General features: G+C 38.6%; 1 protein-coding gene across 3 annotated transcripts in view; it reads left to right on the top strand.

Annotated features, from left to right (window-relative positions):
- Positions 1-331: 331 nt before the first annotated feature.
- Positions 332-17429, top strand: part of GNAI1 (G protein subunit alpha i1) — a 32108-nt gene continuing 15010 nt past the window's right edge. For all 3 annotated transcript variants that reach the window (XM_042018459.1, XM_042018460.1, XM_042018461.1), the window contains exon 1: positions 332-796. In XM_042018459.1, coding sequence (XP_041874393.1) covers positions 679-796 — 118 coding nt within the window. In that variant the 5' untranslated portion in view covers positions 332-678. The remainder of the gene's footprint in view (positions 797-17429) is intronic.

The following is a 17429-nucleotide window of genomic DNA, read 5'->3' on the forward strand; positions in this document are numbered from 1 at the left end:
GCGGAGCCGTTTAAATTCGAGCCCCTCAACGGCTGCCCCTCCCCGGCAGGTGCCCGGGGCTCGCGCCCGGGGGCGTCACGACCCGCGTCCTTTCCGGCCCCATTCACGTTCCGCTCCCGCTGTGCCCTCATTTCCAACCCCATTCCCGTTCCAGTCCCGCTGCGCTACCTCCATCCCGCCCCCTGCCCCAAAACGCCTCGCCGCCGCCATGCGCACGCGCACACGCGCCCGCCGCGCATCCCGCCGTGCACGCGCTGCCCGCGCCCCTCCTTTCTCCCCTCCCGGCGTGGGCGGTACGCGCGCGGTCGCGCGCCTCTGGCGGGGCGGGGGCGGTGCCGCGCGCGCAGCAGCCTCAGGGCCGGCGGCGGGAGTGGTGGCCCCGGTGCGAGGCCTCGGTCCGCCCGTCCGCAGCCCCGTGGTCCCTGCTCCGCGCTCCCCCGGCCGAGCCTCCCCTCTCTCCTCCCGTTCGCTGCCTCCCCTCTTGGCCGTGAGGCGAACCCGGCGCGCGCTGCCCGCGACGCCGCTGCGCCCCAGGTGAGGGAGCGGGCGAAGGAGAGAGCGAGCGGGGAGCGCACTCGCTTCCCCTCCCTCCTCAGCGCCTCCCCGCCGCTCCCGGCGCCGAACCCCGCCGCTCCCTGATTCTCTTCCCCTGGAGGAGCCAAACAGCCCCTTCCCAAGATGGGCTGCACGCTGAGCGCCGAGGACAAGGCGGCGGTGGAGAGGAGCAAGATGATCGACAGGAACCTGCGGGAGGACGGCGAGAAGGCGGCCAGGGAGGTCAAGCTGCTCCTCTTAGGTAAGGGATGCCGTGAGGGGAGGCTCTTCTTGAGGCAGCCGCTTCCCGAAGCTCCCTCGCCTGCCAAGGGGTATAGTTTTATAGGTACTCGCCGAGCTGGGCGGGAGGCGGTGCTGCCCTCGGACCCCGGGGTACGTGCTCGGGGCCCTTCGGAAGTTTTGGGGTGGCGGGAGGCACAGCGGCTCCTTGGCGCAGATGGGCGCCTCGGCTGCTTGAGGGATTCGAGGCAGCGCCCCGGGGAAGCGGCATGGCGTGGTCTGTCCGGGCCCTGACTTCTACAGGAAAGGGATAACGCCTGAAACTTTTGACCTGGATTCTCTGTTCCTCTTTTGAAAGGAAGGAAATGTTACGTTGGGGGGATATTTATTCTTAATGTTTCTTGTAGACCCGAACATGTCGTAAACTGTTGCTATGAGAGCGAAGTACAGAAAGTGTCAAAAGAACAAAAGGCAAAGCACCATTGAACTTTTTGCATTGATTTTTGGTGTTGGTGTTTTTTCTTTTTCTTTCTTTTTTTTTTTTTTAATTTTGTAGAACTTGCTTGTGTTACTGAGATCTTACAACGGGAACCACCTTGATGGAGCTACTACATGTGTAACATAGTTACACATAACGTGCCATCATGTGTTCTCGAGTTCTGCTTGCAAGTACTTGAAGTTTGCCTTTTTGTGTATTTTAAGATATCCTTGTGTGTAAAGATAAGTAAGATAGGATTATTTTTAAAATGACTCGAAAAAAGGAAGTGAGGATTTTAATTAGAATCCATTTGTTCAGGACTAAAACTACCGTAGGCTGGGGACAGTTGAATGCTGCAAGATTTGCATAGAATTAATGTTGTAGGGAGTTTCACAGTACATTCTGTGTATCTGAACCAGGCTGGATCCCTCTAATAGTGAGTTAAAATAGCTGTTGAGTTGCAGCTTCCCTCTCAGAGGTGAAGTTTCGGGCTAACTTTTTAAATGATGCGCTATTTCTCACTCCTCTCGACATTGATTTTGCTCTCCTACAGTGCTCTGTTTGCTACAAATGTACTAGACCTCTTAAATAACTTTCTGTTGCTAAATTCTAAGATGGCTCCAGAAAGGGACAAAAGACTGAGCAACTTTCATTGTAGATGAAGAAATGAAACCTAGTAAGGGAAAAACAAAGGTCCTAAAATGTGTTTATAGATTTAAAATGTTACTTGTGAGATAAACCAGAAACAAAAGCTTTAATTGTTTGTTTTCCGGGAAGTGTTAGGTTTTAGGCTGGTACTGTGCCTAGTCCTGTACACCTTTTGAGTCCTCAGATTGTTGTATGGAAGATTTTCATGTATGTGATAACAGCAATTATGCAGAAAATGTTATTGCCTTTTTAGAAAGTGGCAAAGTAATGCTTTATGTGTCGTCTGGCAAGGCATTTGAAGTTAATTTTCAGTGTTTTGCTCTTCTGTATGGAACTTGTGGTGCCTGTAGTTTGGTACTTGTTTATATATTTTTCATAATTCTTGGATACAGATGAAGTCTGTTTAAAGATGCTTTAAACTTAAGAATAGGTTTCCTCACTATTTTAATGCTCTTATGTACCAAGTCCTATATTATGAGCTTAAATTTCATAAATTCTGTTTCTAATGCTGGAAGGCCTTTCTGCTGGGCTCTCGTGAGATCTAAGACTATGGAATAAATGGTCAAATACATGTGGGTTCTCACAGTGTTCTGAGCAGCAGCTCGGTTGGGTTAGCATTCCCCTCTCCCCTACTAAAAAGAGGTGTGAAGGCTGGCAGCCTGGCTTCTCCTGGGACCAGTGTTTGCATGATTGTTTAAACAACGATTACTAAATGTTTAGTGAATTCTGGATGAGGTTTTGTGCATACACCCATGGATGCGTATACGTATTTCACATGTTTTGGAATGAAAGTTTTTCTGTTCCTTGCAAGTCTGTCAGATGTCTTGAATGTGATATGAATGCTTTATCTGATGACAAAACTATTTAAAATTACTTCCACTAGAGTTACTTTCTTCTCACCACTCACTTTCCCAATTGCTTGTTCAGCCCACATGTCACAGTTTGTCATCTACTTGGTTGTACTCCTACATCTATTTATGGGTTTGTTCTGCTAAAAAGATACTGAAATAAAAGGAAAAGTACAAATTGTGGTCTGCTGCCAGTAAAATGCAGTGTGTGAGCAGCATCTGAAGCACCTTATTTATGTAGAAAAAGGTCTTGTAGCTGTATACCAATTTATTATTATTATTGACCCAATAAATTGGGTTTATTGCAGCATATATAAAAATTGTATTTTTGCATGGTGATTAGAGAATCCTACTGAAGCTTGAGCTAGAATGCTCAATTTAGGGAAGATGTGTTCATAAAATCGGTCTATTTCTAGACTGGAAATTTAATTTATTCCATTATATGCTTTTCTAAATTTTTTTCCCCTAAAACAGGAAATTGCAGGGATTTAATTGAGAGAGATGTGGCACTGCTGTACCTGAACCATCACTGTGAACAATATCACTGATCCATGTTAGATTTATATTTTGTTGTCCTGTCTCTAGGAGTAAGCAGATACATTTAATCTGTGCAAAATGCTATTGACCTGGATTGTCTAAGTTCTTTTATCATATGTGTAAATTGGTTCATCACTTCATAAAATTTTGAATGCAGGTCATTAGGAATAAAAGTACTGGATTCTAAACATTATCCATGTATAGTTATTTTAACCTTGTAATTCTATGCACTTTGGTGTGCTGTCTTAACAACAGGAGAGCCTTTCCTGGAAAATATCTGAGAAGAAGCATTCTTAGAAGTAAGCTGAATTTGAGCTTATAGTTGGTAAGCCAGATGGAAAATGCTTGTTTATACATGTGATTAGATTATTTTTATCTTTTAAAATCATTACATAAACAAGCTTATTTACTTTAATACTATTTTCAGTCAATATGTAACAAAGAAATACTTAAATTTCATGAGAACTCAGCAAAAAATATAAGTGCAGTATAGTATATTGGCCAACACTAAAAGTTCAACATACAAAAGTATATATTTTTTGCTAAGCACTTTATTTGTGACAAGTTGACAGTTCTTAAACTTCTGTGTCCTAATTGAAGTAGTATTTTCTTTTCTTGTATTTTCTGTTGGGTTTTTTTAATAGGTAAACTCATATACTTAATGTAAGATTTTTAAAAACCAGTTTATATTTTGGGTGGCTTCCAGGTAGAGAAAGTAGTAGACCCAAGTTGTTTTTTTCTTCCATGGTTCCTCATCTTTTAATATTCAACAAATAAAAATTCTAGTGATGATTGCAGAATGTGTGTAATCCTACTCATGTTGGGAGGTGATGCTTCTTAGTGACCGATCTGTGGGCTGCATTAATAGACACGTGATCCCGGTCAGGTGTGCATCTGCAAGTACATTTCTGTTGAAACAGCTAGAGCACGTAAGACTGAATTTATGCCAACTGCAGGAGAACAGCCAGTACCTCATTTAGCAGAATGCTTTTTGGTATGAGGTTAACTCATCAGGTTTTATGAATACATTCAAACTGGCACCATGCGTTTATAGGATTAGCACTTTGTCTTGTGAATTATCACATTCTTCACCTAATACAGCAAATTTGGTGTTAAGGTTCTTTGTATCTTGAATGAAAAAAGCAATAGATAAGTCTTAAACATTCTCTAGGCATGGATCCTGCCATCTAGGAGGTCACAGGCCATTTATTTGACAGCTGTAATTCTGTGTCTCCTTCCTGGATAATCGCGCTTCTAGATTTAAGTTCAATGGATACCTTCATCCTCATGACCAGCAGAGCCGCTTTTCTGTTCCTGAATAGATCCTTGTGATTCATAGCGGACCGTGTTCATGTCATGCTCGTAAAAGATAAGTGGCATTTAACTTAAGGCAGTACTGCATTTAATCTTTTCCATTGCAGCTTCCTGTTCCTTAAGACGGTAACTAGAACAATTCTATTTAGTTGTTTTTCTAACTCTTCACATCCCAGGCATCTTCTTCTGTCTGTTTTTCTTTTGTTACAGACCTGCATCTTTCTGTGTGCTCAGTCAAACTGACTCCTGCTGCATGCTCATTTTTTCAGCAGCCTGATCCTCACAGTGCTTGGCAGTACCTGGCTTCCTCCAGACCCCATTGCACATTGGACTGAAAAAATACATCAATGCTGTTTGTACCATTACTTCTCTTGCCTTTCCTCCAGAGTATTCTCTTTCTCCACACTTGCAGACAAGAAAGACTTTAGAAGTCTGAACTTAAGGGAGGTCTCAGAAAAGCCTTGTTCTCACAAACAAGTATTGCACATTTCAGAGATGTTGACCTCATCTTCATAAATTATGCCAGCCTAATCTAAAACGTTTCTAACAAAATATTTCCTGTCATGCCTTCAGACAACTATCTACAGATGTTTATGACGTTCACCTCTTATTTAAAAGCTGATTTGTGATACCTAAAAGAGAAGTGTTTAATGTTTGGGTTTGTGCTTGTTGGTCTTGTCTTTTTTAGTGTGAACACCACCGCCTCCCATTCCTGCCTGTCTGCTTAGATTTAGCAGCAGTGCTGAACTGGGAGCTCTCTTGCATTTTAATATGGCACAGTTGGACTCTGCCAATCAGGATGTTATTTGTATGGAGTTACTAGATTCTGATAGTGTAATAATCCCCCTTGATTTTGTGAAAGGAGTCTCAGGGATGTGCAGAAAGCACAGTCATTTAGTTATGGTTGTGTTTGTACAATTGCAGTTTGGGTCCTTTTATGCTTGTCGCCTTCTATTTGAATGTTGGTGTAAAAGTTTACAACATCATAATATCGGTCTTTAATGTGTGTGTAAACTTCAATATAAATTGTCTTCAGTGATTTCAGGTCTTGTGTTGCATTATTATAATTCTTCTTTATAAAATCACTGTTTATGATTATATCATGATTTTAGTTCTTTAACATTCTAAAGACAAAATTTACTTCAGTACATACTGTTTTAGAAAGGGTTAAAGAGAAACTGTACATTATGTGCTATGTTGTGATACCAGTAGCTTTTTTAAAGTATTAAAAAGTCTAGTTACGGATACATAAAAAGTAGTTGTGAGGTACCAGATATTAAGGGATTTTGTAATATTTTAAGAGTTAAAAAACATTTTAAACTTGAGAAATGGTTTTTCTTCAACTTTTCTTTCAAAAACAGTATATAGTTGCTTCTTTTTTTTTTTTCCCCCCTCGTTCTGAATTGGAGGCTTCTAGTAAGGTACTTTTTGGTAAGCTGTCCACTCCCAGCAGCAGTGGTGCCTCAAGACCACTCATAAATTCTGTAATAATCTATGATGTAATTAGCATCTTCCTACTTTTTTCTGGCAGCACAGTTTATTGTATCATCATTGTTGTATACACGACAGTTGATTCTGTCCTGTAGATGATATTACCAGAATGACTGTGCATTTCAGCTAACCTCCTTCGGTGAAATTATTTTTAACTCGCATCAGAACTAGAGTTTACAGTACAGCTCCCTGCATAGTTGTGTTGGCACTACTTGAACTTGGGGCTTTGTGCTATAGTTAGTCTGTAGTGATTTATATACTCATATTGCCAAAGTGGGTTCTTCTTTTTCTGACACATTTTACCCTTTAGTTGTTTTGGTCTTCAGGGAAGGAATAATTGAGTAGCCAGCACATCCTAAAGTCTGGCTAAATAATTTGAAACCAAGCCATGAGTCTGGCTCAGAGGGCATAAAATTCTGAAGTCAGTTTTGCTGTCTAGCTGATGGACGTATGCAGCATTTCCTGTAACATGCTATCTAGCAGATGTGGTACAGCAAAACTGGATATAGAAAAGAGGTATTTAAGATGTTCTGTTAAGTGTGAGGGTGGTTTTTTTTTTGCCCTGGAAACACTGAAATAAAGATCTTAACTGACTTGATAATTAGCTATTAAAAGTTTGGGGTTTTTTTCCCAAGACATTTATAGGAGAACGTGTATTAATAAAAACTTCCTATTCTGAATCTTAGTCATTGTCCAGCTTTTACCTAGGTTTGCTGTTCTGTTTATTCCACTTGTTTGCTCAGTGCCCTACTGTTACCTCAGGCTTTGTGTAAATTACACAATTATTCTGTAAATGGAACTTGGTTGGCTTTACCTGAGTGATTTTGTATCCGCAAACTATTGAAGTTGGTAAGGTATATAGAGTAGTTGGAAAAATCAGAACTTTGGATTTCTGAGAGTGAAAAGTTTTGAGTGCACTGTTGAGAAAAATCCAGTTTTTGCAGTGGCTTAACTTAGTGACATTTCTGAGTGGAAGGATAATTAAGATTTTGAAATTAGACTGGTAAGACAAACATAAACTGGTTTTGTTGAGACACTTTTGTGTACTAGGAAGGTATGCTTCTGCAGTAAGAGGTTTGAACTCCTCTTTTCTTAATGCTAAACATTTTGTTCTCCTGGACCATTAAGTAGGAACAGACAAGACAAAATATGATTTCTTAGTGAGGATGGGAAGTAAAGGAGTGATTCTGTAGACTACCCATGTTTGTGACTGTTCATAGTCCTTCTACAGTATAGGTGTATGAAGTATTAGAGTTGGGGACTTGGAAGATGTTTCCCATCATCACGGCTTTGGCCTTAGTATTTGCAAAGCTGTGGAGCCAACTTCAGGGTCTCTGGAGTTATCTAAAGCTTAAAGCTTATAGGCGTTAAGTATCACCTCAAGTCACAGATACCCATATACAACAATCCTTGCTTTGAAAGTGTGTTACCTGTTGAGGTTAGATTTTGACCTTTGTTTCATTTTGGTTTAATTGCTGGCTACCCCTTCCCTTGAAACATACTTCTGTGTTATTTTTTAAAAGTTACTCTTGGTATAATTCTTTTAGGATCTCAGCTGATGGGGCTAATTGACATAAAGCAGTTAAGAACCAATTCTTTAAACAGAAGATTTTTTAAACATGTGATAAGCAAATAAATTCTTGTTAACCTTGTGATAAGCAAGTAGATTGGTCTTCTGGCTTTGGTAGTTGAAGGGTCATTGAAGCTTTAAGAAAGACCACTTCTGGTATATTTTGGTAACAACTTGATAATCAAGTTGCTGTGTTGACTTATAGATGTATGCTTACATGGGTGCTCTGTATTTATATTTACCGATACATGTAAACTTCAATATAGTCTGTACCTATAAAATTGATACTGGAATTAGAAAATACTTTTTGTAAAGCAACTTATTGCAAGGAATCAACAGCATTCAAATATACTATGCTTCAACTTCTGAAATAGACTGTATGTCATTACTTTTTCATATATTCTTCTTAGACATGTAGGGTTGCCTTTGTAGTGAGTAATATACTTAGTAAAGGTACCTGATTAAATCTTTAGTGAAATATAACAGTATCTAGGCAACCAGAATGTACAGGAAGTCTTTACAATCATTGCTCTAAGCTGATTGCTTTTATAGAAGTAATCAATGTACTGTAATGAAAATTCCTGTTGAAATGGTGAAGCAGGTTTATAATTAATATTGTCTAGAATTTAATATGACCTGTTTCTTGAAATGAGACTACTATTGGAATCAAATGGCTATCTGTAATCCCATCTTCCTTTCTCAAAGTTGGTAAAATAATTTTTTGCATACAACTTCAGAGTTTTTTTTACGTGGATGAAGCTGTTGTAGTTGTTTGGATCATAATACAAGTTTTTATCAACCACAGTTTTAAGGACATTTTGAATCTCTGGGCTTTTTTAATAGTTCCTAGTAAAACACAAGGGGTTGTTGCCTACTTTCTAAATCTGTATTGGAATGCTGGAACTAAGTAGTGGATGTTGTCTTATAAGCAGCAGAGCTAGTCTAGAAGCTCTGTCTCGCTAAAAAGGAGAGTGCTCTTGCAGCATCTGGCTGAATGGCTTTCCCTTCTCCCTGTCACTTTTAAGTGATTAATTCAGTTTTTTGCTGGTTAAGTAGTCAAACTGGCTGTCCTGACTGGACTTAAGTTTTCTGCTGGAGTGGTCAATTCACCTGGTATTTCATAATGGTCTGATGAATCTGACTAAAACCATGATGAGGAGCAGAGATATGTGCTGTATGCAGATGGAGTGCTGGAAATGCAGAGTTAGCAGGTGGAGGGGAAAATGGGTGCAGAATAGGATGCTTTCAATTTCTGTATTTCTGTGGCACAGTTCACTGTAGAATTGGATTAGGAATAATGTGAAATTGTGTTCACCTGCAAGGTCCATTTGGTAGACACGTTAAACTATTTAAACCCCACTTTTTTAAGGATTCTTTGCTGCAATAGGAGATAGAGCCAGTCTACCTTAAGGAATGAGCTGATTGCAAGTTAGAGGTAAGAGTTTCTTTTCATTTCAAATCCAGGGAGTCTCAGGTTTGTGCTTCCTCATGCTCTTCTATTTTATAGATTGTAGGCTTGACTAGGAAGAATCCTCTTCTACCTAGCTCTTGGTGAAGAATGCAAGATGGTAGTGGGCAAGAAGTACAACTGCCAGCCCAGTGTCCAAGCAGTAGAGAATGGAGGCAACAGTAAAGTTGTAGTAACATTAAAATAGAATACAGTGTGAATGCAGTATTGGAATGCAGTTTTAAAACTTGCTATAACTGGAGATATGGGTCTTGCAATAAAAAAAATTTGGAATAAACCAGACAATTGTTTTGAGCATTTTTAGAGTTTATTTAATGAAGTGTTACTTTGAATTCTCGTTGCTTTCAAGTCTATCAGTAATGTTTTATACAGTGGTGGACTGAAAATAAGTTGCTAAGTCTCATTGAAGTGCTGTCTGTATCCTTGATGCGTTTAATGTTTCTTGAAGCATTTTGAAAGTGGATTTCCCTGCTGTGTGCAGATCCTTAATAAATCCGGTAAACTCTTGGCAAAACCATTATGTACTTTGTAAACCATATAAATGCTTAAGCATAAAGCTCTTAAATGATTGACAGGGATTCCTTCTAATATGCTTTAGGGCTGCAGTGTTAGCTAGCAAATGCTGTCATCTAATTCCTAGATGAGGGTCTATTTACACCATTTTCTCTATCTGTTGTTCTGGAACATAGAAGTGTTCAGAAGTGATCAGTCTTTGATTACATACTTGTTTGAGGCCTAACAGGCTGCTGTTTATGTAGGTGTCTGTCCTGTTCCTTGCTTCTGGGATTACTGGGTGCAACTGTGTTTTGGAGGGGGTTGAAATTTTTACACACTTCAAAGATGTCTCAGTTTAATATGAGAGCAGTTAAATACAAATTCTGTTTAAACAATAAAAACCCAAAATAGCCAGATTTTTTTTTAAGTGCTATTCACCCTACTTGAGGGTAGTTTTGTGTGCAAAATGCATGTACATGTAACAAAATATGGTTGACTATGCTCATGAATTTTCTTTCTTGCTTCAAATACAAATAGGAGTTCTGAAAACGTTTGTAATTGAAAAAGATTGTTCACTGATATCTAGGATCTTTTTACGTTTTAATCTCTGTCACTTTAAGTCCATCCAGATTCTGGTGGAGTTGGAGACGTTGAAGTGAATTTAGGTCAACTAACAATATGCTTATTCTCCTTATTTTTGTAGATCTTAGTCCTTGAGCTACAGGATGAAAAACACTTTGAAGTTAGGTGTGGATGAATACTGAAAACTTACATGAACTGAAGTTTATTGCTTTGTTTCTACAATAATGGGACAGCTTTTAGTGTAATTGCATTTTCCCTGGTGTAAACTTCAACAGTACCCATTTATCACATTTGCAACTAATGCCTTGGTGTTATGTGACAAGTAGAGCTTTGAATAAAATCAGCTGAGATTTACATGAGAGATCTTCTTCCTGTTTTGATAGAAATGCACACACAGTTTTCTGGTTGTCCCAACTCTTTGCACAGTTATATAGTTATATGAGGTAGCTGGGGACAGTAGGTTCTGTCAAAATTGTAGGTAATACAACAGTAGTGTTGTTCTGAATTGGAATTGTAGCCTGCAATGAAAATACGTTGTTATTCCAAGTTCTTTTGTTCTTTTGTTGTATCTCTCTGCCAGAACAACCTGCATAAAGTATGCCTTTGTTGTAGTGGGAAATTTTTTATAAAGCATTTTTCATTGTGATTAATGATAGCCTGCTTAGTTAGCTTGCTCTGTTGTCTCTGAACCTGCCATCTTTACTCACTATATTTATAGCATGGTGCACAGTAAAAGGCCATGAAGGCCAATCACACTGTGGAGACCAATGTCAAGGCATTCTGGATTTCTAGAGGTTTATTAGATATGTATTTGAAAGTCTGGATGAGGCATGCTGTACTCTGTTGGCAGAAATTGATGGTAACTCTCTTGATAAACATTTTAAGAGTAAAGGAATTAGTTCTTTCTGTTGGAGCAGTCAGCATTCGTCTCCTGGATTGGGCTCATATACAATAACCGCAGAAACATGTTCAAGAAGGTCTTTAATCATGTTCTTTCATATTGTGATTTTAAATTATGTAGTAATTGTTTCTGAGCATACTACTTTGGTTGGAAGAAGAAAGCCACTTTAATTTTTTTAAGTAGCAAATTTAAATCTTATTTCAGTTTTGCAGAGGAGTTCAGTTATTTGCTATATTGAAGTTCCATTCGAAATACTAACAAGCTTTTGGACTTTGAATTTTGAAGAGCTTCCCAAGTATTTTAGATGATTGTAGTGTGGATGCTGGCCTATGATACATTTAAGTAATCAACTGCTAATCTTATCAAGCTGATATTGACCCCTTAGATAAACCTGAAGCCACAAATGTTTAGCTGCTGGTATTGTGGCATGTACTTGTTGGGCACCAAGCATGATTACCAAGTGGTTTTCATCTCCAAATGTGCTTTAACACCTGTATTTAATTTCTGGCATAAGTTCCTGGCATAAGAGGTTTATTTCCAAACCTTTAGGTCTCAGCTTGTCATGGTCTTGCTGGGTTTGGCACTTCACACAAAGGACGCTATGTTAATTGAAGGAAAAACTGCAATGGCACTGTCCCTGTCCAAGACAATGGTACTGGTGTGTAGGAGAGCTCCTGTACATTCTTTACATAGGTCTTTTTTAAGTAGCTTCACTTTCAAGGTACTGCATTTCCTTTTGAATGTTTCACAAAGTTTCTGAAATATGACACTTGGCATTGTACTGGTGCTCTTCTTTAGAGTGAGACAATGAGTCCCCAATACAGTTATGGTGTAAGTGATACACATAATGGTAAAAGGGTTCCTACTATGTAGCAACTTGAAACAGCTGAGGAATATAGAAATGTTATTGAAAAGCTAGATAGAATTTGTATTCAAAAGCTGCATGCATTTAATTTTGTGTGGTACATAAAATTGCACATAATTTCTGCTAAGGTGTCTGCTTTTCACATGATTGAATTCTAGCAAAAAGAACATTTCATAAAACTTTTGTCATAAAAAGATATGAAGCACTGGTTGAAAATTAAAAGTAGCTCAAAACTCAATTCATACTTCTAAAGATAAAGATGTGAATAGAAGGTACCTTAAGGTTTGCAAAATGGAGTCTGTGCCCTCCTTGTTTCACTGTAAGATTGATTTTTAGAATTCATTGGGTTCCAGAAGTTATACTGAATGTAAACCCATACTTTCTCCTTGTTTCAATACTAAACTAATTAACAGTCTTTATTACTTGCTTCTGCGTTTGCTCTAGTAGCAGCCTAGGTATTTAAGAAACTCAGAACAGTCTATTAGACATCTAGACCTTAATAAACATACAGGAAGCTACCACGAGTTAATACTTGAGGTAACATTTTATAGTAACAGTTTTCTTAAATGATGTTTTACGTATAATATATTGACTATTTTATCGTATAGTGTTGATTTCAAACATCTACTAAGAGCGGTACTGGAGACCTAGGAAAGAAATAATTAGTTGTAATTAATTCTTGTTTTGTTAAGGGATTTACAAAAGTGGCGGTGGCATATGGGTGTAAATGATGCTGCTTCTGTAGGACTAAGCATGCAGCTACTGAAACCTTGAGAATTATCTCAGATCTTTTATCTGAGTCAGTGCCATAATTTTAGAATCTGTCACTTCTCTGCTTTGAACCAGGGATGTAATCTGGGATTCATACTCTGTTACTACATGGCTAAGTTACTGAAATATTTTCTGCCAGATACTAATCATACAGATTCTTAATTCGTTGAAAGTTTCCTGGCACATTCAAATTCCAGTAGCTGTGGACATTCCAAGACTAATGCCACATTAGAATTAAGGGGTTCTATCCACCTTTGGTTGACCGTATGAAAACAGGAACAGGAAAAAGGTTGTAAACCTACCAGGGTCAGCAACTGCCCCAGAATTAGAAGAATACAGGATGGTGGTAGATAAACTTCAAAGAGGGGGAGTGGACAAAATAGGAGAATTCAGACAGATAGCGTGTGGCTTTCAGAGAATGTTTCATTTGGTGTTCAACCTGTCCAGAGTGTGTTGTAGCAAAGTTTCCACTGTGGGTTTCTTGTACTAGCATTGCTGTATTTTGGATATAGTAACACTGATTAGCAGCTTGCATTCTAATTTAAATCTCATGTCTGGTAATGTGTCATGAAGTGATAAATTTAAGAGATTATACTTCCAAGCTACAAAGCCATGTGTTTTTGTAGGAGATTACTGACCCCATAGCAGAAAGAGTAGAAATCACTGGGTATTTAGCTTGTACTGTGACTAGTGGCAGCTGTGGCACCATACAGCTTGTGCCTTCTGCTGTGAAATACAAGTGTCTGATAGAATTGATAAGAAGGTTGGGGGGAGAGAACTTTACAGTTCCTGAATCCAAAAATTTACAAATCAATATGTTTTATTTTAAATTTCACATGTGCTTTTAAATTTCTCTATGCTTAAATTAATATGGTGTAAGTGTCCTGTTCCACATGCTGAAAAGCTGGCAAACACCCATTGAAAGTTTTAAATTAATTGCTCTTGTCCATACTTGAACTCTCTTCTGGCAACATAAAAGGCTGTTCTACTTTTTTGTGGATTCTGTTCCTGTGTCTGACTTACTTGGTGTTATTTCAAAGCCAGCCCAATTTTTTCTCTTTAGTTTTTATATAACACTTAAGTTACTTTAATTTAGTCTGTATTTTTTTTTCTGTGTTAATATTACAAGGAGTATATTTATTCTATTAGAAATAGTTGTATTTGACAGTTGGTTTCCTCCAAAGAGGGATACTGTGAACTTCAAGTTTTCCTTGCTTTTTACTTTGGTATTTGATTTGTTTCTTTAGTAACCAACTAGCAAATGTGTCGTAACTTAGAAATCTTACTATGAAGGTTTCAGCCCTTCCAAGCAGCGGTTTCAGTACTTGGGTGCATAAAACATTTGTTCCAGAAATTTGTAGTTCTGGAATGCTTGCTATGTAGGCAGTGTGTGGGATAATAAATCGTGAGACACTCTAAGTAGTTTAAAGTAACATTTTTGCTTACCTGTTAATTTTAATCGAATTATTAAATGCTTCAATTCATTTGTAACACAGATTTGCTCCATTTGGAAAAAATATTCAATCTAAGATGGTATTTGCTACAATTTCATAGTAATGAGTCATAGGGTGATAAAATCATTTAGGTTGGAAAAGAACCTTAAGATTGGGTCCAACCCAATCTTTTTAATTTTTTTAAATTTTTTCTCCTGTAATTGACCAAATCACAGCTTGGAGAATCAAATATTGGTTTAGCTGTTTCTTAAATTTATTTGAGCTCTGCTGACCTTACTTGGTTCCTTCAGGAGGAAGATTCAGTGAGACTGATCTGTTAAATGGTTTTTTGGTTGGGTTTTTTGAGCATGAAGATGCTTTGATTTTTTTCTATTTCCGAAGTTGAAAGCTGGCTTTAAGAGAAAAATCATAATGCAGCTTAGTTCTTATTTAGCTGAGCGTCAGATTCACCATGCTGTGGATGGTACGGTAGGGTTAGTCACAGGCCTGGGTTTGTGTGCTGGCTCTGAATTCCTGGAGTGTTGTCAGAATTCATGCTGGATCCAGGTAAATGACTGCTTTGGATAGCACAGTATTTGCTGTGACATACTGACATGTGAAGGTAGAGCCTAAGTATTACACTTTGAGGCAGAAGACCCTTCAGATTATAGTAGAATCTATGGGGAAAATGTGAAATTTTGCTATTTAGGTTGGATATGCTTTGCTCCCATAAATACATAGCCAGCAATAAATAGCATCCTTTACTAGATGATTGAGGAATATACAATCAAGTCTGTCTAAATTTAGGTAGTGTTTGGTTGTGACAGTATAGCTAGCTCTGATATTTTATATGCAGCTGTCACATGTAATATTTAATACTGCTTGCTCCTGTCTAAAACCTTCTAAACCAGAGTTAGTTCTCATATTGCTATATGGGCAACTTATTTATGCTGAGATAAAGGAGGGAATTTTATAAAGTGTATCTGTCAGAAAACCTGGCAGAGTTCTGCATTCAGGATTGCAAAAATAATGAATTTCCTTTCAGTATGGGACAATGAATAAGGTGACATTTTCCCATCTACTTTGCAAAGATTATTAGGAATGCTACAGTCATTTCAGTGTGCAGTTAAAGGAAAAACCCAAACCAAACACAACCATTTCTGTTTTCCATTAAATAACATAGGGGAATGCACCTTCCAGGAACTCACTGTTGATGTTAGGTACTCTGTAATAAATGACTTAATTATTCTTTATATGTATTATGGGTGCTTGTGGTTATGTTACTGAGAATGCTTTTATGATAATTGTAGGTATTTGGTACATGTGAATTCTAACACCATAGAGAAACATGAATATCTGACTCAAAAAATGAAGTAGAAAGTATATGACATAATTAAATTTTTGTACTGTAGCTAGCCCTGACACTGACATTCTTGGTTAGTCAAATTTGATAAATTTTTAACAGAACATTTTATGAGGTTATGTAAATTAAATGCTGAGTATATTTCTTAATATCTCCAGAATTGCTGTTGAATGCAGGGGATATACCATCTTTAAATTATTTGAATAAAAATACTAATCCAAAGCAAATTATAGTAATTGCATTAGTAAAGCTAATCTTTTAACTTTTGTCTATTTTGTCTATCTTTTAACTATTTGTGATTAAGTGCATAATTAGCTATTTTGAGATTCTTAACTTGATTTATAAATGCTTCAGATGTCTAAATAACAAATTACTTTAGTGCTGGTGTCTCTGATTTCTGTTTATATTAGTGTACTTCCATGGCAGCTCAGAGTCTCAGAACTATTGCTGCTCTATAAAGAAACTTGCAGATTTATAAAAGACTGAGTCTTTTGCTTGGACATGAGCTAAAGATGGCAATCTAGATTGATGCTGACAGGCCTACTCTATTCCTTAGCTAGCTTAACTCCAAGCTCAATGGCTCCTCTTGGTGCCAGCACTCCTTCTATGGTGCTGGAGGAAGGGAAGTGTAGCCACATCAGTAGCAGTGCTGGAAAGGATGTGGGACAGCTTTTAAGATGCAGTCTTAAATTGGGCTAAGCTTGTCCTGAATGTACATATTTATTTCATAAGAGGAATATCCTAAAAGCATCACTGTACAGTATTCAAGTATAGAGATAGTCTGTTATACAGAAATTCAATACTTTAAGTTGGAAGAAACCTCTTAGAGGTCATCTAGTTTAGCCCTTGGCTCAAAGCCAGGCTAACATTAAAATAGGTAAGATTGCTCAGAGGCTTGTCCAGTTGAATCTTGAAGATCTCCAAGGCTGAGTTTCTACCTCCTCTCTGTGCAGTACAACCTCTTCCATGGAATAGGTTCCCTGCATGCCCTTCCCATATATCTCTGTGAAATTGCCTGTGCTAGAGGTTCTTGATTGCCTCACGTCTCTTTGTTGTGTACGTCTGACAAGTTTACTTCTGCTTTAAGCTGTCTTATGTTATGGAAAGGACAGAAGCTTACAGATCATCTTTTCCCATCATCCCAATATTTGTAGGATTAAAATGCCCAGTTCCTTGTAGGTTTTGCTTGAATGTCATGTGTCATCTAAACAACTAAGTGACCTTTAACTGTTTTTTATCTAGTTTATCAGTATCTCATTTACTGGGCACCAAGGGGGAGGATTGTATACAGTGCTCGGATACAGCTTAATGAATGGTGCCTGCTGGGGAAGAGCAGCGTCCTTTGACTTGTCTGCACATTTGCCACTGCAGCAGTGGAAGCTGTTGGCCAGGGTAAACCCAAACACCCACACAGCTGTGTGATCACTCTCCTCTCCCTTGGGATAAGGAAAGAGTAGAAGGAAGGCAAGAAGACTCATGGACAAGATAATGATGTTTTAATAGGGAAAGCCACAGCTTGCACACACTAGCAAAGCAAAAAGGAGAATTAATTCCTTCCTTCTCACTGGGAGGCAGGTGTTTGGCCACCTCATGGAAAGCAGGGCCTTGGCATGCATAATGGTTGTGTGAAAAGAATCAAGGAATTGTTTAGTTTGGAAAAAGCTTATAATGTTATTGTGCCCAACCATTAACCCAGCACTGCCAAGTCCACCACTAAACCATGTCCCGAGGTACCAGATCTAGAGTTTTTAAATACCTCCAGGGATGGTGACTCCACCACTTCCCTGGGCAGCCTGTTTCAATACTTGACAACCCTTTTGATGAAGACATTTTTCCTAATAGCCAGTCTTAACCTCTCCTGGTGCAGCCTGAGGCCATTTACTATTGTTCT

The sequence above is a fragment of the Corvus kubaryi genome, unplaced genomic scaffold (assembly GCF_017639235.1).
Source record: "Corvus kubaryi isolate FWS band 111438036 unplaced genomic scaffold, C.kubaryi_AGA036_p1.0 137, whole genome shotgun sequence".
NCBI classification, from domain to species: domain Eukaryota; kingdom Metazoa; phylum Chordata; class Aves; order Passeriformes; family Corvidae; genus Corvus; species Corvus kubaryi.